The following is a 21,095-nucleotide window of genomic DNA, read 5'->3' on the forward strand; positions in this document are numbered from 1 at the left end:
TCTCTCCTTAAGTTGAATAACACTGAGGTTGAATTTTTCAATGGTTTCTGTTGTATTAACCCTAGTGAGCCACTGTGGTAACTAGCTTAATAACACACCTGTTAATTTAAAGCCTGCTTTCTCTTCCCTGATTCCCTTCTTCACTCCACTACCATTGTTCTCTGCACCTGTCAAATAAAGTACTTGCATTCATATCTTTGTGTTAGGGTCTGCTTCCAATTGGAACCAAAACAGACACTTTTACTCTAAGGGTAAATTTCTTCAGGATTCTAACCAAAAGAATAAGGTGTTTACCAGGGACCCTGTTCCTTGGTAGGTCATACACTCCCAATTTCCCTCCCAGCTCCACAACTTTGTTGAAAGCTTTGCCTAGCATTTCAACCTCTCAGCCACAACTGAATACAGCAGTTGCATTAAGAAAAAAAGTGGCTGCAAAATCAGTCTCTTGTCTCTGGGCCTTCCTTCTCTCTTGCATGTTGGCCCCATAGATTTTAATGCCTTGGTAGTCCATTGCTTTCAAAATTAAAAAAAAAATTGTACTTTATTCAGCTTTTTAAAGTTCTGATTGAGAGGATTGCTCTGAAACTACCTAAACTGTTTGGCAAAGGTAGAGCTTCAGTGTTATATTTTATATACCTTCTCAGATTCAAGAGATATTCTTGAGTATATGAGTTAGATGAGTCTGAAATTCAGATGATAGTTCTGAGCTCAAAATATAAATTTGGAAAATGTCAATGTGTAGACACTATTTAAAAAGATGATGCTGTATTACTTTATCTAGGGATGTGTTTTGATAGAGAAAATTGAATGTTATGGAGACTGAAGTAAAGTATGTAGTTAACCTAGGAGAAGAACTGGAGAATATTGGAAACTGGAAACTGAGTTAAAGTATAGATTAAATTTCCGAATGTAATTTAAGCCAAGCACTTTGGGGTACAAGGCATTGGGGAATGGACACAGAGATAAGACATAGGTCTTCCTTTATTTCATCCATGTAAGTAACAAACTATGGTACATAATTTATATATTAACTTGGCTTCAATTAGATGACAGCATAAGATGATTTGCCCTGGTGTTGGTATTTTTAAAGCCAGCCTTCCTGCTTACTAGAGTTTTAGGGCTGGAAAGAAGTTTTTAGCTATGTTAGAGAATAGAAGGTATCAGAAGGAAGTGGGATTATGACTTTTCCTCTGAAGTAGGAGTGGACGTTACCAATTTTTTTGCAAAGTTGGTATTTAGTATTTTGAGGAAGTAGTTATAAAGATTTGTCAAATCCTTAAAAACAAACAAATATAAGAACAGTTTTGTCTAGGTTGTGTGGATTTTTTTAAGGCCTCTTTATTCTTTAGATTTTCTATGATTAGCATATATTATTTGTTTAATAAAAATAAATGTTGATATTTGTTGTAACTTAAGGAAATTTTTGACCAAATTATTTTTCACAGAGAGAAGTTGCAGCCAATAGCCAGAATGGGGAGGAAATTGTTCCTGCTTTGACCTTACGTTTCTTAATAACACGACTAGAAGCAGCACTTAAGAACATTCAAGCTACTAATTATACTGTAAGTGTTTTCTTTTGGAAGTTTGAAATAGTGGATTTGACAACATTTTTCAGTGAGAGAGCATCCAGTATATGCTTATTTTAAGGTGTAGGCCAATTTGTATTTTCCTTACTTACCTCTAGAAATACATATAAATTGATTTCTTGCATTTGTCTTGTACTTTCTCATGACCTCATCTCTTTAATGAGCCTATTCTAGTTTCCTTTCCTACCATAAAATTGTTCATCTTAAATAGAGAACTTTGAACTAGTATAAATGGGCTTTCCCAGTCAGACATGAGTTATGAACTTCAAAAACTACTTCTTCCTTTCCTCCTGATTAGTAGACATCTGTTCTTTTTACTGATATTTCTTTAATTGAAGTGTGTTAATTTCTGTTGTACAGCAAAATGATTTGGTTATATATACTTTTTTAATATTTTTTCCATTATGATTTATCTCAGGATGTTGAATACAGTTCCTTTTACTATACAATAGGACCTTTTGTTTATCCTTTCTATACGTAATTCTACTGATATTTCTGTATTTGTAAAAATTGGAACTTCTATTATCTGTGTAATCATGTGAGATACAATTGACAAGACATACATTTGAGGTCAAATGATACTTTAGAAATAGAGAAAAATCTGAGGAAACATAAACATTGCTTCAAAAATAAGAACCAATAGAACAGAACATAAAAGGAAAAGGCAGTTCTTTGAATAATTGGGTCAGTAAAGTAAGCTAAGTTTTGCATACGTGTAGAAGATGGATTAGAGTTATCTTCAAGCAAGGACTACCCAGACATCAAACAAAGTAGCCGAAGACACCACTCCCATATTATAATGGTGTACACAGAGATGGAAAAATGATCTTTTTTTTAGGACTTTCAGGATAGGTTCTAAGAGATGATATACACTGCTGCTGCTGCTAAGTTGCTTCAGTCATGTCTGACTGTGTGCGATCCCATAGACAGCAGCCCACCAGGCTCCCTTGTCCCTGGGATTCTCCAGGCAAGAACACTGGAGTGGGTTGCCATTTCCTTCTCCAATGCATGAAAGTGAAAAGTGAAGGTGAAGTCGCTCAGTTGTGTCCAACTCTAGCGACCCCATGGATTGCAGCCTACCAGGCTCCTCTGTCCATGGGATTTCCAGGCAAGAGTATTGGAGTGGGGTACCATTGCCTTCTGCGATCCTCTGTCTAAAATGTAACAAAATTCTGGACTCACAGAAGAAACTTCCTGATGTTCAGCATAAGTTGCTTCTTTGGCACAAACAGTCTAAGTACAGTGAGCCACCCCTGTTGGAGAACAATGGTAACACTCTTGAAATCCAGATTTCCAGACACCAGCCAAGGGTCAGACTTGAAAGCAGGTGTTTCAAAGGATAGCATTCTCAGGCCAGATATGATAAGGTTTTTTATGTACAGGTGTGTATTGGTTTCTGCCATTTTGTCACAAGTGTATATGTTTATAACCACTGCTGCAATCATGATAAAAGAACTGTATCATCACCATGAAAATCTTTTGCTGCCCCTTTACAGTCACATATACCTTTTACCATCCTCACTCTTCCTAATGCCCAATCTATATTCTCCATCTCTAATTTGGCATAGGCTGTTTTTAAATAAGGGCTTTCCAGATGGCACTAGTGGTAAAGAACCTGCCTGCCAATGGTGGAGACAAAAGATGCAGGTTTGAGCTCTGGGTCAGGAAGGTCCTCTGAAGGAGGACATGAAGGAAATATTTGTGTTTCAATTTTTCATTAAATAAGTGATAAACTTTGTTTATGACAAAGTTTGGTTCATAACGGAGAAGGCAATGGCACCCCACTCCAGTATTATAACAAAAGCACCCATGAACAGTAAAAGACTTTGTTAAGAGATCCTTGTGCTTTTTAAGCTGGATGGTAGATACTTGGGTATTTGTTATTATCTAAAGTGTTTGTAGAGGCTTCCCTGGTGGCTCAGATGGTAGAAAACCTGCCTGTAATGCAGGAGGAATGGGTTCAATCCCTGGGTCAGGAAGATCCCTTAGAGAAGGAAATGGCAACTCATTCTAGTATTCTTGCCTGGAGAATCCATGGACAGAGGAGCCTGGTGGGCTACAATCCAGGGGTTGCAAAAAGCTGGACACAACTGAGCCATTAACATAACAACAACAACAACAACAACAGAGTGTTCTTCACCTAAAATACAATGAGAAAAATGGAGAATTAGAATTTTTTGAAAAGTTTTAGTATAATAAATATTGATGGCATTTGCTTTTATTTTCTTTGCTCAAACTCTAATGTTTTATTTTGAGATTATTAACTGTCTTTCTTCTGGGTCTAATTATTAAATACATCTAAAATGAATTCTGTCATGGTTATTAGATGGTTGACAATAAAATGATAATTTAGATAATTTAATATAGTTATTAAATAGGCCAAGGGTATTTAATTAGCTTTCTATACTGAGAAGTAGCATAGTCTAAATAATCAACTAAGGTATATTTTATCTTTTTAGGCACATCAGATTAATATTGGTTATTACCTGACATTACTGTTTATGTATGGAGTAGCACTCACTGAAAGAGGAAAGAAAGAGGTATGTAGTATGTGTTATTTGTCCATTACAAATAAATCTTTTCACATACTTTGACTTCATTTTAGAAAGTTAAAATCTTGCTTTTTAAAAAAATTCTCTAAAAACTGAAACCATTCCATGACTTTTCTGTCATGTTTTTAAGATACAGAGTAATTGTGCCAGAGACTATTTTGTGAAACTAAAAATATTGATAAGATAAACTTAATGTAAGTGTATAGCCTTGAAATAACTACCATTTGTATAAAACAGAAAATTTTGTTTTGCTTGTTTCATATATACATTTTAATCCATTTTCTAGTGTAGTAGTGTAGTTTAATCTCTCTGGTTTTTATCTTACCCTCTTACGTAAAATATGAATTTGACCTCAGTTCTTCATTAAATAAGGTGAAGTACAAAAGTAAAAATCTAGGAGTTAACTAGGTGATCTCTAAGGGTCCTTAAAAATTTAACATTTTCTTTTGCTTATTTTTAATGATTTCTCAATTTCAGCCTTGATATCTCTTTTACTTTTTGTATTCTTAAATTTGTACTCTCTTCTTGGTTTCATAAATAAGTCTAACTTATTAATTAGGTGAAGTAGAATTTATAAGTGACAAACTGAAAACATTTCCAGTTTAAATAATTTCACATAATGCTAATTATTGTTTAGTGTGTTGTGCTAGAGGATGTTTTAAAATGAGGCCATGTAGTACTTTTTTTCCCTCAGGGAGATTGGGGCTATTGTGCCTATTCTAACAATAGTAACTGAAACATTTATTAGAACTGACCTTTACTTCTATACCTATATTGCTTATAATCAAGATGATCCTTCCCCAAAAGAGACTGTATGTGTGGTCAAAAAGTCACTTATTTCCTGTTTTAAAAATTAGGAAGATTTGTGCTCCAATTAGAAAAAAAAAATAGGAAGAATTATATTCCCATAGTCATTAGAAGAGCCCTTATTTTTGCTAGTAATATTTGTCAGTTTTAGACATAAAGATTATTATTTTAATGTTTCACTTTGAAACACTAAAGACCTTAAGTTCTTTTGTAACTGTTTTATTAAGCGCTGAGTACATTTTTTATGGGATCATATGCAGAGATTCTACAAATAGAGATGTGAATAAATGACCAAATGACTGAATCAGTATTAAAGCTGCTCTGTCTTTTCTAGTTTAGCAAATAATTGTTTATTGTAAAAGGAAAAAATAATTTTTACATCAGCCAAACCTAGTTTTATGTTACTACAGGATTATATAGAAGCTGAGAATAAATTTCTAGTGATGAAGATGGTAATCCAAGAAAATGAAATTTGTGAAAACTTTATGTCATTAGTTTATTTTGGCCGTGGTTTGCTTCGATGTGCTCAGAAGAGGTAAGAATTTTAATTAATGGGTAGTTCTTGCCTGTTAACTTTCAGTATTATGTAATGGAAATAAAGTTTGCACAATATACCAGGGATCATGACATTTGTGCTCCATTGATTCTTTTTTCTGTCACTGATTGTGTAGATCATTTCATTAATGTACTTGAGAATATTAAATATCAAATTTAACAGGCCATGGCAATAAAAGGTGGTATAGCATAGGCATTAGAAACATAGGCTTTGGAGTCTGATAGGCCGATTCAAATACATTTTATATCACTTCCTGGTATACGACCCTAGGAAATTTAATGTTGCTAAGCCTAATCTTTGGAACTAATAACAGTGCCCACCTATTAAGGTAATTAACACAGTGCTCAGGACACAAAAATACTATTCTTAATGAATAATAATTATAGTTATTAATATTATTACCACTTGAAATGGGTGTTTAAGTTATAAATGAGCTTATAACACATTGAAAGGGTCCCAGTTCTGAGTCCAGGGGTATTGGGTATTACGCAGTTAGGTACAGAGGAATGTACATGGGCTATCTGTTCACTTCCCATATGTATGTTGTTTAATCACTAAAGTCATATCCAGCTCTTTTGGAACCCCATGGACTGTAGCCTGCCAGGCTCCTCTGTCCATGGGATTTCCCAGGCAAAAATACTACAGTGGGTTGCCATTTCCTTCTTCAGGGGATCTTCCCAACTGAGGGATTGAACTTGAATCTCCTTCTTTACAGGCAGATTCTTTACCACTGAGCCAACAAGGAAGCCCTCCAATATGTGTATCCTTAGCCATTTGTAGAATCAATCATTCATTTTATTTCTAAGCATTTATTATATATTAGAGACTGTTCTAGGTGTTAGGGGTAAAATAGTTTACAAAACAGTTTCTTTCCTCATGTAACTGACAGTATAGTGAAGGTTTATAGACCTTAATAAAATAATCAGTTATTTAAATAATCAATTATGAAATGTGAGAAAGAGCTATGAAGGAAAATATAATAAAGAATTAAAGTCCTTATTGGAACCTCAGTGGGTTTCTTGGGAATCAGAAGTCTCCTTGAAGAATTAATGTTTGGTTGAAATCTGAAGGATGAATTAGGAAAAATGTACTTATGCAAATCCTTATGAAGGATTACTGCTGGGCCCAACTGTTGAATCCCTAAAAGCATCACTTAATATGGTAGTTCCTTGATTCTTTGAAAGGCTGATCGTCCATCCTCTGGTGTGCTTGGTTTTTATTATCCAGAAGACGTCCTGCTTCCTGTTTATTAGCATGATGTTCTCAATGTAGTTTGCCACTGTGATATTTCACAGAAAGTCAGGATAATCAAAATCTCTTTAATACTGTGGAGAGAATTAGCATAGCTCTGAGTCAAAGAATCTGGACTGCTGTCCTTTCTTCAGATATGTGAACTACCTATTGTTTATTTTCTTTATTGATGGACATCGAGAATCCATTTTCCAAATCATTGACACTAGAAAACCCAGTCGTCTGGCAGCAGCATTTCCTTTCATCCCTGGCCTATAGAGAACAGTCACCACTGAGCTGCTCAAAATGTCCTTCTTACTCTGTATTTCTTACTGCATTAATAAAATGGAATGTCCTCTGGACCTTTCTAGGGTACCCTGTCTGGTAATGGATTCAATGGTGTTATGTCCATTCTACCATCTTTTCCTCCCTGAGCTTTCTTGATTACTCTGCCAAGAAATTTTCAACGTTTTCATCTCAATTACTATTATAGAGGCCATTGGTTGTGTCCAGGCTTCAAGTAGCCTCAGCAACATGTTGGGATTGGCTTCGCATGTCCTTACATTCAGTAAATGCTGAATTATGGGAGAGTTGCCCCATATCAGTATACATTTCCCTATCCAGCTATATACTTGATCATTGGTTTAGCTCTCTTGGACTTCCCTGGTGGCTCAGATGGTAAAGCGTCTGTCTACAATGTGAGAGACCTGGGTTCAATCCCTGGGTTGGGAAGATTCCCTGGAGAAGGAAATGGCAACCCACTCCAGTACTCTTGCCTTGAAAATCCCATGGATGGAGGAGCTTGGTGCAGGCTACTATCCATGCGGTCGCAAAGAGTCGGGCTTTGCGACTGAGTGACTTCACTTTCACTTTCAGTTTCATGACTGAGTGACTTCACTTTCACTTTAGCTCTCTTAGGATCCACTCCCAGACACATTCCTGCCACTGCACAGTAGTGAAAGTGGTGAAGTCTGCAATGCTTATGGTGAACAAGCCTTTTCTTCCTCTTTTTTCACTTGGGCTTTGCTTGTACCTGATCCTAGATTTTTCAGTATTTAGGCAATGAGCAGAGATCGGGGAGGATTTTGAGAAGGAAGAAGAGCATCATCTTTTGGGACATGTACCTCAGATAATGTACAGATATTTGCATGGGCTACTTGTTCCATATCAGAGTCCTGATAGTGTAATAGTCTTGTTGAGGCTGTGCTTTTGGTTTTTGCTGTTGTTATATCCCTGTGATTAAATACTGGGTCTTATTTTCAGCATGGTCTGCCTTTATGTTTAGAGTTGGTCAGATTTCTTTAAATGTTACCATAGAGGCCTTTTAACTTTCACGGAGTACCCTTAGTTGATAGTAGTAGCCAGTTTCTCCCACTTTGTGGTTAAATCTGGGCCTGATTTTAGCACAAGTTATCTTTATGGCTGTCAGAGCTGAGGGTCTCTTTAAATGCTGCCTTCAGAGGCCTCTGTCTTTCATTGTGTCCTGAGTCAATCATTGGCTGACCTGTGCCAGTCCTTCTCTTTCTTCAAGGCTTCCAAGACAGTAAACAAAAGCCAGCCAACCCTACAACCCCTTTGATTTACCATGGCCCCCATACTGTTCAAGCTTGAGCTACTACATAATCTATTACCTCCCTTTCTACCTATATTTCATCTCAGTCTATTATAGGTGAGAATCCTAGTATTGTAGCATGCTAGACATTATCATCCTACTTACACACACACACACACGCACACAAATGGGTTGCCTGTTGTCTAATTGGTAAGCTATTTACAGAGTCTTGTTCAAATTAACCTTTTAAAATGCCTTGCAGATATAATGGAGGACTGCTAGAGTTTCATAAAAGCTTACAAGAAATAGGAGACACAGATGATCATTGGTTTGATATAGATCCTACAGAAGATGAAGATTTACCTACAACTTTTAAAGTAAGAAATTATTTAATCTATGGCTAATCAGAATCATCTTTGATAAAGTGCAGTTTATGCTATGTCATTCTATAGAAAACATTCTTTTATTGGACATTAGCTTTTTGTATGAGAAAACTTTGATTCCATTATCTGGTACAGAATGTGAGTATGATTCAACAAATAGAGAGAAGTGAGGTGGATGTATTAGCATTTCCAGATAACAAGAAGATTAAAAGTTGTACCAGTTCACATGGCTAGAGATAAATGTAAGTTAACTTATTTTTTCTAATTATATTTGCCATTGTTGTTGATTTAAATTTTAAAAGTATTAAATGATCATTTTAGAAAACTTGAAAAACGTGAAAATGCCAAAGATAAAAAATTCATCAATATATTCCTTCAAATGGCAAACTATTGTTAGAATTTTCATTTATGTATTTCCATACACACATGTATAAACACTTTTATTTTTAGTAAATTGGTGTTATGTTATATACATTGATTTATAGTATAAAAATATATTATTGTGAATTTGCCAGCAAGTAGATTATTGTATATTGAAAGTATAATTTCTCATAGTTTATCATAAACTGTGCTTTAATTTGGTTAACCAGTTCCCTTGAATTGAACATTTAGTTTATCCTAAACATTCTAGTTTTTTAGTATTACAGAAAGTGATCTTTTTTAATTTCTCACATCATTGCCTTAGTGTAAATTTCTAGAGGTGGAATTGTGAAGTGTTTACACACTTATATAAGTTATTCATGTATATTTCCACATTTCCTCCCAGAAAGTTTGTCCTGATTTATATTCTCAAGACAGAGTGTAAGAATTGCTCTTTGCCCTCATGTGCTTAGCCGCTCAGTTGTGTCCAACTCTTTGTGACTCCATGGACTGTAGCCGCCCAGGCTTGATTCTCTAGGCAAAAATACTGGAGTGGTTGCCGTGCCTTCCTCCAGGGGATCTTCCCAACCCAGGGATCAAACCCAGGTCTCCTACATTGCGGGCAGATTCTTTACCATCTGAGCCACCAGGGAAGCCCACACTCTCTGGATATTCTTTACCTTTTGGGTAATTTTTACCCATCTAATAAGCCATATTGGTCACTTTTTAGTTGTTTAATCTGAAAATAGCTACATTAGGCTTCTCTTGGTTAACATTTGAGTGAGGTATCTTATTCCAAACTTTTGCTTTAAACCTTTCTGGATCCTTACATTTTAGCTGACTTTAAAGCCAAATGCATTCCTCAGATTAAAAAGGATGTTTCATAAAAATAAGAAATTCAATTTTTCTAGGAATCTTTAACAACTCAAAGTTTCTATATATCTAATAATATAGCCTCAAAATACTTGTGACAAAAACTGGTAGAACTAAAAGGAGAACTAGAAGACTTCCCAGACACAGTGGAATATTTTAATATACCTCTCTCAGTCATCAATAGAGTAAGAAAGATAATCTTTGGTGTTTGGTGAGATGATTATATGTCTTTTAACTTTGACTTAATATATTAAGTAGTAATTTTATGCATTAAAAAAATATTGAATTTCTGTGTTTACCTGAAGCAGCTCCTACTTGGTCTTGATTGTTTTTCTCCTAGTCCTTCTCCTTTTAAAATATTTTTCTTTCTTATCCAAATTTTATTTTTGTTTTATGCAAGCTAGTACACATATACAGTTTAAGTATATTAAAAGATTTTAACAGTCTGTGGTTCATCATTTCTAATTGTAGTTTCTGACTATAGATAACTTATTTGAACCCTCTAGGCATTTTCCTTTGATATTAACCCGTACTTTTAAAAAGCTGTATCACTATTTAAAAAAAATTCTCCATCTTAGGTGTCGTCTTTTGATTTCCTACTGTTGGAGATGAGGGTTTAGTAACTTCGCTATACATCTCCTTCACACACACACTTCCCAGTCCCCATCCTTTTAATAGTTACACGTTGTTATTAAAGTGGCCTTAGAGTTTCCCTTTATTCCTGGGAATACCCTTACCCCTCTCCTGTGTAAATCCCCTATTCTTGGATTAAGTTTTCCTCTTTCTAGGTGTACTCCCTTGTTTTGGGGGAGTAGCTTTCATCCAGCAGCTTCCTAGAAAGAGAATTTACATGGGAGTTAAATTTTTTGAGACCTTTCAAGTCTCAAAATAATTTATCCTTTGTACACTTTACTTGTATCTTGGCTGGGTGTAAAATTATAGGTTGAAAATAATTTTCCTTTAATTTAAAAAATTATGTTTCTATTATCGTTTAGCTTCCAATAGTAGTACTTTTGAGATATTTGATGTCATTCTGATTCTCAATCTTTTGCTTGTAACCTGTTTTATTTTTTCTTTCTGGGAATTTTTAGGATATTCTATATATCCCTAGTGTTCTGAACATATGTTTTTTTGGTGCTGCTGCTGCTGCTGCTACTGCTGCTAAGTTGCTTCAGTCATGTCTGACTCTGTGCGACCCCATTGATGGCAGCCCACCAGGCTCCCCTGTCCCTGGGATTCTCCAGGCAAGAACACTGGAGTGGGTTGCCATTTCCTTCTCCAATGCATGAAAGTGAAAAGTTAAAGTGAAATTGCTCAGTCGTGTCCGACTCTTAGTAACCCCATGGACTGCAGCCTACCAGGGTCCTCCATCAGTGGGATTTTCCAGGCAAGAGTACTGGAGTGGGGTGCCATTGCCTTCTCCATTTTTGGTGCTAGGACATTTTATTATTATTTTTTTAATTTGATGATTTCTTCTTCATTTTCTCCTTTCTTTTTGAGATGTTTGCTATTCAGCTGCTTGACATCCTGGACTGAATTTCTGACTTTGTTATTTCTATGGTAATTTTTATTTTTTGTCTTTTCTACTTTCTAGGAGATTTTCTTAACTTCATCTTTTTGCATAGAGCTAGTATTCAGCCAGTATACACTAGTGCTATCATACTAGTTATTATAATGTTAAAATATTTCCATACTACTTGGAAAATAGTTTCTGCCTCAAAAATAATTTGGGTAACCAGCTGCATTCCAGGTGCCCTATTCTGTCCTCCAGCCCTCTCTCGCCATACTTCTCTAAAATTCAATAACTAAAGGTTTAATGTACAATAGAGCAGAGCGTGTCCATGATCCTGCTCTTGCTCTAGGCCAGCATGTTCTTATCTGTTTTAATTGGTACCTATGCCTGTGGCCCACCAAAAGTCCTACTTCCCAGACATTGTGATTAGTTTCTAAAGGAAACTTAGAGGGCTGGCCTGTACCCTTTATCTGGCATTGACAAATTCCAGATGAGTACCACCAGAGGCCTGTGCTGCCCCAGTTGCTCCTATCCTCATGTGTCTCCTGAGATGAACTTACCCTGTTGAAAGAAGATCATACTTATAGAGATACTGGCACCCTTGTAGAGCAGTGACTTTCATATCATTAATATTTTCAACATGATTCTTGTTTCTATCCTTCAGTTGAATTTTTAATTTCCATGATTATTTCAGCTATCATCTACCAAGAATTTTCTTGTTATGAATATTCCTTTTTAAAAAAAATAATATCCTGTCCTTTTTTCTTGCACTTGAGAGGTAAATGTTAAAGGTAAATGTTAGCCAGATCATTTAAGGCTTTATAAACAGTGGGGTGTTATAATTAAATTATAGTAAACATCTGAATGCAGAGTTCCAAAGAATAGCAAGAAGAGATAAGAAAGCCTTCCTCAGCAATCAATGCAAAGAAACGGAGGAAAACAACAGAATGGGAAAGACTAGGGATCTCTTCAAGAAAATCAGAGATACCAAAGGAACATTTAATGCAAAGATGAGCTTGATAAAGGACAGAAATGGTATGGACCTAAGAGAAGCAGAAGATATTAAGAAGAGATGGCAAGAATACACAGAAGAACTGTACAAAAAAGATCTTCATGACCCAGATAATCACGATGGTGTGATCATTGACGTAGAGCCAGACATCCTGGAATGTGAAGTCAAGTGGGCCTTAGAAAGCATCACTACAAACAAAGCTAGTGGAGGTGATGGAATTCCAGTTGAGCTATACCAAATCCTGAAAGATGATGCTGTGAAAGTGCTGCCCTCAATATGCCAGCAAATTTGGAAAACTCAGCAGTGGCCACAGGACTGCAAAAGGTCAGTTTTCATTCCAAACCCAAAGAAACGCAATGCCAAAGAATGCTCAAACTACCATACAATTGCAGTCATCTCACACCCTAGTAAAGTAACGCTCAAAATTCTCCAAGCCAGGCTTCAGCAATATGTGAACTGTGAACTTCCTGATGTTCAAGCTGGTTTTAGAAAAGGCAGAGGAACCAGAGATCAAATTGCCAACATCCTCTGGATCATCAAAAAAGCAAGAGAGTTCCAGAAAAATGTCTATTTCTGCTTTCTTTTCTATGCCAAAGCCTTTGACTGTGTGGTTCCCAATAAACTGTGGAAAATTCTGAAAGAGATGGGAATACAAGACCACCTGATCTGCCTCTTGAGAAATTTGTATGCAGGTCAGGAAGCAACAGTTAGAACTGGACATGGAACAACAGACTGGTTCCAAATAGGAAAAGGAGTTCGTCAAGGCTATATATTGTCACCCTCTTTATTTAACTTCTATGCAGAATACATCATGAGAAATGCTGGACTGGAAGAAACACAAGCTGGAATCAAGATTGCCGGGAGAAATATCAATAACCTCAGATATGCAGATGACACCACCCTTATGGCAGAAAGTGAAGAGGAACTCAAAAGCCTCTTGATGAAAGTGAAAGTGGAGAGTGAAAAAGTTGGCTTAAAGCTGACCATTCAGAAAACGAAGATCATGGCATCCGGTCCCACCACTTCATGGGAAATAGATGGGGAAACAGTGTCAGACTTTATTTTTCTGGGCTCCAAAATCACTACAGATGGTGACTGCAGCCATGAAATTAAAAGACACTTACTCCTTGGAAGGAAAGTTATGACCAACCTGGATAGCATATTCAAAAGCAAAGACATTACTTTGCCAACAAAGGTCCGTCTAGTCAAGGCTATGGTTTTTCCAGTGGTCATGTATGGATGTGAGAGTTGGACTGTGAAGAAGGCTGAGCACCGAAGAATTGATGCTTTTGAACTGTGGTGTTGGAAAAGACTCTTGAGAGTCCCTTGGATTGTAAGGGGATTCAACCAGTCCATTCTGAAGGAGATCAGCCCTGGGATTTCTTTGGAAGGAATGATGCTAAAGCTGAAACTCCAGTACTTTGGCCACCTCATGCGAAGAGTTGACTCATTGGAAAAGACCCTGATGCTGGGAGGGATTGGGGACAGGAGGAAAAGGGGATGACAGAGGATGAGATGGCTGGATGGCATCACTGACTCGATGGACGTGAATCTCAGTGAACTCCCGGAGTTGGTGATGGACAGGGAGGCCTGGCGTGCTGCGATTCATGGGGTTGCAAAGAGTCGGGCACGAATGAGCGACTGATCTGATGTGATCTGATGGTTTATAGAATTTAGGACTTTAATGGTTTCTATATTTATGATAAAGGAGGAGTTAATAAAATAGTTGCAAATTGTAATCAGTGTTTTAAAGAAAAACAAGGGACTGGGATAGAGAAAATGGAGGAAATGCAGACACATATACCTGCATGTATTCATATTTATATGTATATATGCATAAATGTGTATGTGTGTCTATGTGGTTACGAAAGGCCTTTCCAGGAGGAGATATTTAAGTTGGAAACCCAAGACTGCTAATGGAACTAACTCTGTAAAAAGTAAGGGAATAACTTTCTAGGTAAATGGAATTGAGTGGGAAAAGGCCTACAGGCCTTGAAGAGCAAGTTTGAGGAACTGGAAGTATAAAATCATATGAATTTTATAGGGAGTGAGGCTAGAGATGAATTTGAAGAGATGGGCCAACGATGGATAGGTGTACTGGGTTCAGATGCTGCAAGTTCTGCAGAACCTTGAAGTCAGTCTTAAGGTAGTGGGAAGCCACTGAAGAGTTTTAAGCAAGAAACTGACATGGTCTTTTGCTTCTTTATAGAGTGCTTTGGAACATAGTAGGCAGGGATGAGGGAGACCAGTTAGGCAGTTGTTATAGTTAGTAATCTAGGTAAGACGTAGAATGGTACTAATGGAGAGAGAATTAGAAAAATTTGCAGTATAATTTGGGAGAAGTCTCAACAGTATTTGCTAATATATTGCATGTAAAGGGTGATGGAATAACTATGTGATGGATGACTTCAAGCCTGCTGGTTGGAAATTAAATAGATTGTGGTAGATGTGCTTGATGTAAGTTCCATGAGACTAAGTATATATTGACCTTCTAAGTTCACTAAGTTCACGTATCCTTAGCATCTAACATTTTCTAGCATTCACAACAACCTAGCCCGAAACAGGCACTCAGTAAATGTTCGTTGAATGAGTGAGTATCAATGACTGGCACAGAAAATAAGAAGAAAGGAACAAGGAACAGATTTGGTGGGCAACTCAATAGATCAGTATTGAACTATTAAGCATTAGATATGTGAAACGACAGTAGCTATATACATACTATGAGTCCTGTCCTTTTATTTCAGCATCTGCACTTCCTATTGCCTATCCTCATAGGATATACTGCTTTCATATGGATAGGTCCTTGGATGCTGCTTCTTTATTTTTTGACATTTAAAAATTTCTAGTTGATTTGGTTAAAACATTTTTATTCTTCATAAAATTCTGAATGTCATTAAACAAATGTTATGAATGCTGACTTGATGCATAAAATAGTCTATAGAGGTATACTTTATCATGTCATATACCCTCAGTATATATGGGTATGTCTCTCTAAGGGGCAGTATTAAGGACTTGTTTAGCTTAGACTTGATAATATGTTTCACAACCTTTAGCAAGCATTTTAAAATACGGAAATTGCATTCAAAATTGTAACTCTGAACACTGGAAACATATTTCTGGCCCTGCCTCTGCCCATTTTAACTGAGCAGCCTGTTGCAGCACTACAGTAGTCCCACTGCCAACACGGTGCTTGGGGGCCAGTTCTAGCAAGGACTCTCTTGGGTTTCCAACAATTTGTTGTTTCCCTGTATCTGTTTCAGAGAAAATAATTCTTGTTAGGAACCCGCTGGCTGTTATGAGTTAGAATGGAAAATAGACGTATAGCTTCAAATGTAGACTTTTTCCACTTTCTCTGTGTTTGTATTCAGGAATAAATTTAGTATTTCATGTTTAGGGCCCTTCTGTGTATTGTTTTCTTTGAATGAGGGAAATAGGTTCTATGACTAAAAAAAACAACAACATAAAACACCTTCAAATAAAGGACATGAAATGAACCTATACCTTAATATAAATGTGTGGTCTTTTTATTACTGATTCATAAGATTTTTTATTTTTAAAATTTAGGACCTTCTTAATAATTTCATCAAGACAACTGAGGGTAATATAATGAAGCAGACCATTTGCAGTTATTTAGATTGTGAGCGATCTTGTGAAGCTGACGTTTTAAAGAACACCAATTATAAGGTACTGTAATTATCAATCAACTGAGTGTTTTAAAAATGTAAAATTAAACTTAGGTGAAAATTGTTATATTATCATTCATCAAAATACTCTTTAAAAAGTACTTCATTTACTGTTTGTATACTTTTTGATAGCAGCCTTTCTGACCTGCGTGAGATGGTACCTTACTGTGGTTTTGATTTGCATTTCTCTGATAATGAGTGATGTTGAGCATCTTTTCATGGCTGATTCATGTCAATGTATGGCAAAAACCACTACAATATTGTAAAGTAATTAGCCTCCAATTAAATAAATTAATTTTTTTAAAGTACTTCATTTAATTACAGCAAAATGCAGTTGAGAAGTTGTTTGACTCTCAAAAATCTCAAAAGCTTAGATTCACTGTGATCAGGAATTATTTATATCCCGTGAGTCAATAAAAAAATGAATTAGCACAGAACCCCTGTTTGAGTTTCCTGAGCCATACAGCAAATTCCCGTTGGCTATCTATGTTACGTATGGTAATGTAAGTTTCCATGTTACTCTTTCCATACATCTCACCCTCTCCTCCCCTCTTATGTCCATAAGTCTATTCTCTATGTCTGTTTCTCCATTGCTGCCCTGTAAATAAATTCTTCAGTACCATTTTTCTAGATTCTGTATATATACATTAGAATATGATATTTATCTTTCTCTTTCTGAATTACTTCACTCTGCTGTATGGCTCAGGAAACCCAAATGGGGGCTCTGTATCAATCTAAAGGGGTGGTGTGGTGCGGGAGATGGGAAGGAGGTTCAAAAGGGAGGGGATATATGTATACCTGTGGCTGATTCATATTGAGGTTTGACAGAAAACAACAAAATTCTGTAAAGCAATTATCCTTCAATAATAAATTTAAAAAAATGAATTGGCTTTGCTAGTGCTTTTGTAATATTCACAAGTACAGTAGCTCAGGAGCTGTTTATCACCAATCTAAGGTCTGGTGATTGATGACAAAGAAGTTTTAGGGACTATTGCTATGGAATTGGGGCTGAAGGAAAAGAGAAATATAAAAGTTCTGATGAAGTGGGGCAGATAGCATGTTCAGCTACAAAGGTCACTCACTGAGTTTCTGATATTTTGTTGTATATCAACAAAATATTGTATACAGCATATGAAAAATATTAACTTATTCAAATTATTGCCTATTTTTTGTCTTTAATGATATAAAAATGATTTTTATAGTTCTTTGATTACCAGTGATCTGTTGATAAATTTTCAATGCCAAGCTCATCTAGTTATAGAATAATAAAAAGTAACCTAAGGTGATATTTTCTTTATCTACATGATTTCTTATCAACAGTTTTTACTCTTTTCCAGGGATTTTTTCAGTTAATGTGCAGTAAGAGCTGCTGTGTTTACTTCCATAAAATTTGTTGGAAAAAGTTCAAGAATTTAAAATATCCAGGTGAAAATGATCAGGTATTATATTTGTACTTCCTTTAAAACTTTACTAGAGCATATCCTCTTCTACTCTTTCCTGCTTTTTTATTCTTTCCCCTTCATTCCTTTCTGTTTACATCCTTCCTCTTCCTTTCTCGCTCCATTTTTCTTTCCCTATTCTCTCTGATACTTTTCTCCTCACTAGTTGGTCATCATTACCGTTTATTAAACAGGTCTTTGTAGGAAATTCACATAAAGGACATAAAATCAAAGAATAGAAGTGTTTAATAAAAAGAAAGGACAACTGTGTTGTTTTAAGGGTAGAGAACAGTGATACATTTTATAGTCTTCAAAAATATATTTGTGTCATTGGGAATTCCCTGGCAGTCCAGTGGTTGGGGCTTGGTGCTTTCACTGCCAGGCCTCAGCTTCAATCTCTGCTTAGGGAACTAAGATCCCACAAGCTGCACGGTGTGGCAAAAAAAAAAAAAAAAAAAACCAACAGAAAACCTTCAAAATATATTTGTATTACTTATATTTGCCTAAAATCATATAACAAAATTGAATTTTTTCCACTGAAATTAAAATAGAAATTGATTGCCTGAGTCTGTTACTTACTCTTTACTCTTTAATGAGGTAATAGCCATAAGTTGGGTCTATAATGTTTAATTCTAAAGTGTTTACATTGTGCAAACCACAGAAAATACTTATAAAGCAATTGTATATGGAGTTGAGTGTTCTGAGTTCAAGTCCAGATTGAGCCACTTACTAGGTTTTTTTTACACTAGGCTGAAACTCATTTTTCTAAGCTATAAAGTGAGGATAGTAATACCTACTTTATAAGGTTGTGAAGATTAACAGATAAACTTGTATTGTACATTGTAAAAATCATTATATAAGGCACAGTTATTCATTTTTTAAGCAGTATGTAAATACTTCTCACTTTCTTTGATTGTTAGGGCAATCGGTAGTGCTCAACTTTAGAAAGACCAGTAAAAGAAAACTAAGTAAGTTAACCAGATGAAATGGCAAGATCAGGATCAGAGGACTCAAATTTTTATTCTTTCTTTTCCACTGAAATCTTCACTTATCTAATAAAAATTCAGTATTTCTTTTTGCACTTATTGAATTTGTATATGTTGCTTGAAGTTGCTTTCACTAGGAGCAGCAAATTCATTTTAGTTTATAATGTAACTATGTAAAGATTTTGAAATATTAATAGAAATGAGAGAGAAAAGTGTGATCATACATTTTAAATAGGAAATCCATTGGTACAAGTAATGGACTATCTTTGAACAGCTAACTCTCAAGTGTTTGTTCACATCTTTTGTTTTACTGTTTAGCAATATTTGCTTCTAACTTTATATAAATATAATCAGTTTTGCACATCAGTGGGTTTTTTCTATTTTTATTGTTCATATTATTTTATCTATTGATAATTTATTGTTGTTTTCTATTGGTAAAATTTATAGAGTTTTAGTGGAAAAAAATGTTTAAAGGAAGGATGTACGGGTGACATGGTAAGGATGCTGCAATGTGAGGTACCTGGAATTGTCAAAATTTTGGTGAGTATCTTTCTCTTGTTTTTCTTGCTTTCCTTCACTGGAATGATGTTTTTGACTTGGAACAGATTTGGGAATTATAATAATAGTAGCCTAGTCATATTCTCTTTGATGGTGACTGAGCTCTCTAACATTTTGTTGTGTTGATTTCTCTAAAGTAGTATTTAAGTGGTACTTAAAAGTAAAAAAAAATTTAAAAAATAAAACACACACACACAGAAACTGACAAAACAGGCCATGACCAGTGATGAAAGTCTATCATGCACAGAGGATGATAATCTAATTCTGTTCCACATATGGTTAAAAAAAATTTCAGAGTTTCTGAACCCTTTATAGTCTTGGTTTTGCTATTTCATTTTAATAAAATATCTTCTTGATTTTTTAGTTTATCAGTAAGTAAACCAAAATTTAAAAAATGTATATATGTATTATGTTTAGGTGTGATCTTCTCTTTTAGATTTGGCATTTAAATCCTATGGCCATATAAAGTAGAACTGGTTTTTAAGATCAGCTCTACTATTTGACTGAGGTTGTTTATAGCTTGTTTCTTCTGTTTTATTTGTTGTATATTCACTATAGTTTCATTCTGTCTTCTTTCAAACATTAAAGCTAAGAAGTAACACTAAAGAATTTTGAAAATTGAACTACTTTAGGGCTTTTTTTTTCCCATCACTTGCAGTTTGAAGTTGTGAGAAAGGATGAATATATAACCATTGAAAATTTAGGAGCAAGGTAAGTTTGAAATTAAATATTCTACTTTTTTTTTTTAGCATGTATGTATTTTTCAGTTGCTTCTTTCTGTGTTTTCTGTTACTTTTTGGTGCTTCATTAAATTGAAAGACAATATCAGTTGTGTGAAAAACTGTATCTAATCAGTTGTGTGAAAAACTGTATCTAATTGACATTTGTTTACCCTTCCCCATCTCTTTGTAGACACTTAAATTCTAAAGAGGAAAAGAAAATTATATGGATGCTTTTACCTTAAGTATGAAAAGAATCCCTTCATGAAAACCAAACATATTTTTCTTAAAGTTATTTAAATTAGGTTGTTATAAAAAACTTTCTTCTAGCTTTCACAACTCATCGAGGCCTCCAGGCTCATCTGAGAATTAGAATCATTCTGTTTCTTAGATGAGAAAGCTGTATTGTTACTGTATATACTGCTTATATATCATATATAAGCAGAAATTCACTGAGCTATAAATTGTTTCTGTTGAAATTAGGAATTTCAATATAAAACTTACCCTAATCCATTGATTTTCTTTTCTTTTGTTTAAAATGTCTACCATTTTTTAATCTACCAGGATTAGATATTAATACCTGAGGCATCAATTTTCCCTGTGAGCTAATGAAATGCAAATCTTTATCTCTGCTTCAGATCTCACTCTCAAAACTCTAGGTCTATCTACCTGAATGCTAAATATTTCCATTTTTATTTTTCAAAAAGATCTATAGTTCAATATGCCCACAGTTAGATTCACAATATTTCTTCTCAACACTGCTATGTAACTTTTTTTAGGTCCAATTAATTCAGCTTCTTAAATATATTGTACATGCCTCCTTCTGCCCTTGTGCTTCTATTAAGCTAAATAAAGTTATTTTTCATTTGGAATTCTGAAATAGCTTCTATACTTGTCTTTCTGGCTCAGTCTTACCTTTCTTCAGTCTGACTGTTCAACAGTCTATAGAACTGTCTGTTCAGCCATTAAAATAGCTTTTTTAAAAGAAAATTGGAAATACTTCACTTCTCTGCTTGAAAATCTTTTAACAGACTTCTAGTTGTCCCTGGTTAAGTTCAGACTTATTAGCTTGGTTCTTTAAGACACTTTGGACCCTGCTATACTCACTGGTGTCTCTTGTCATTCTTTTCTTACTATATATGCAGCAACTATATTCAACTTGTTTTAGTTATTAAGTGTGCCATCTGTTTTACCTCTAGAATTTGCCCAGGATACTCCACTCCTTTGAATTTGGCTGGTTAAAACTCCTAGAAAGTCCTATTTACTTTGCATTAGGTGTTTCAATG

General features: G+C 35.2%; 1 protein-coding gene across 11 annotated transcripts in view; it reads left to right on the forward strand.

Moving 5' to 3' along the window:
- DZIP3 (DAZ interacting zinc finger protein 3) overlaps nt 1-21,095 on the forward strand; it is a 129,892-nt gene that overhangs the window by 24,839 nt on the left and 83,958 nt on the right. For all 11 annotated transcript variants that reach the window (XM_027514206.1, XM_027514570.1, XM_027514137.1 and 8 more), the window contains 8 exons: nt 1,446-1,562; nt 4,046-4,126; nt 5,356-5,480; nt 8,546-8,660; nt 15,989-16,108; nt 17,445-17,546; nt 18,980-19,072; nt 19,749-19,801. In XM_027514206.1, coding sequence (XP_027370007.1) covers nt 1,446-1,562; nt 4,046-4,126; nt 5,356-5,480; nt 8,546-8,660; nt 15,989-16,108; nt 17,445-17,546; nt 18,980-19,072; nt 19,749-19,801 — 806 coding nt within the window. The remainder of the gene's footprint in view (nt 1-1,445; nt 1,563-4,045; nt 4,127-5,355; nt 5,481-8,545; nt 8,661-15,988; nt 16,109-17,444; nt 17,547-18,979; nt 19,073-19,748; nt 19,802-21,095) is intronic.

Source organism: Bos indicus x Bos taurus, chromosome 1 (assembly GCF_003369695.1).
Source record: "Bos indicus x Bos taurus breed Angus x Brahman F1 hybrid chromosome 1, Bos_hybrid_MaternalHap_v2.0, whole genome shotgun sequence".
NCBI lineage: Eukaryota > Metazoa > Chordata > Mammalia > Artiodactyla > Bovidae > Bos > Bos indicus x Bos taurus.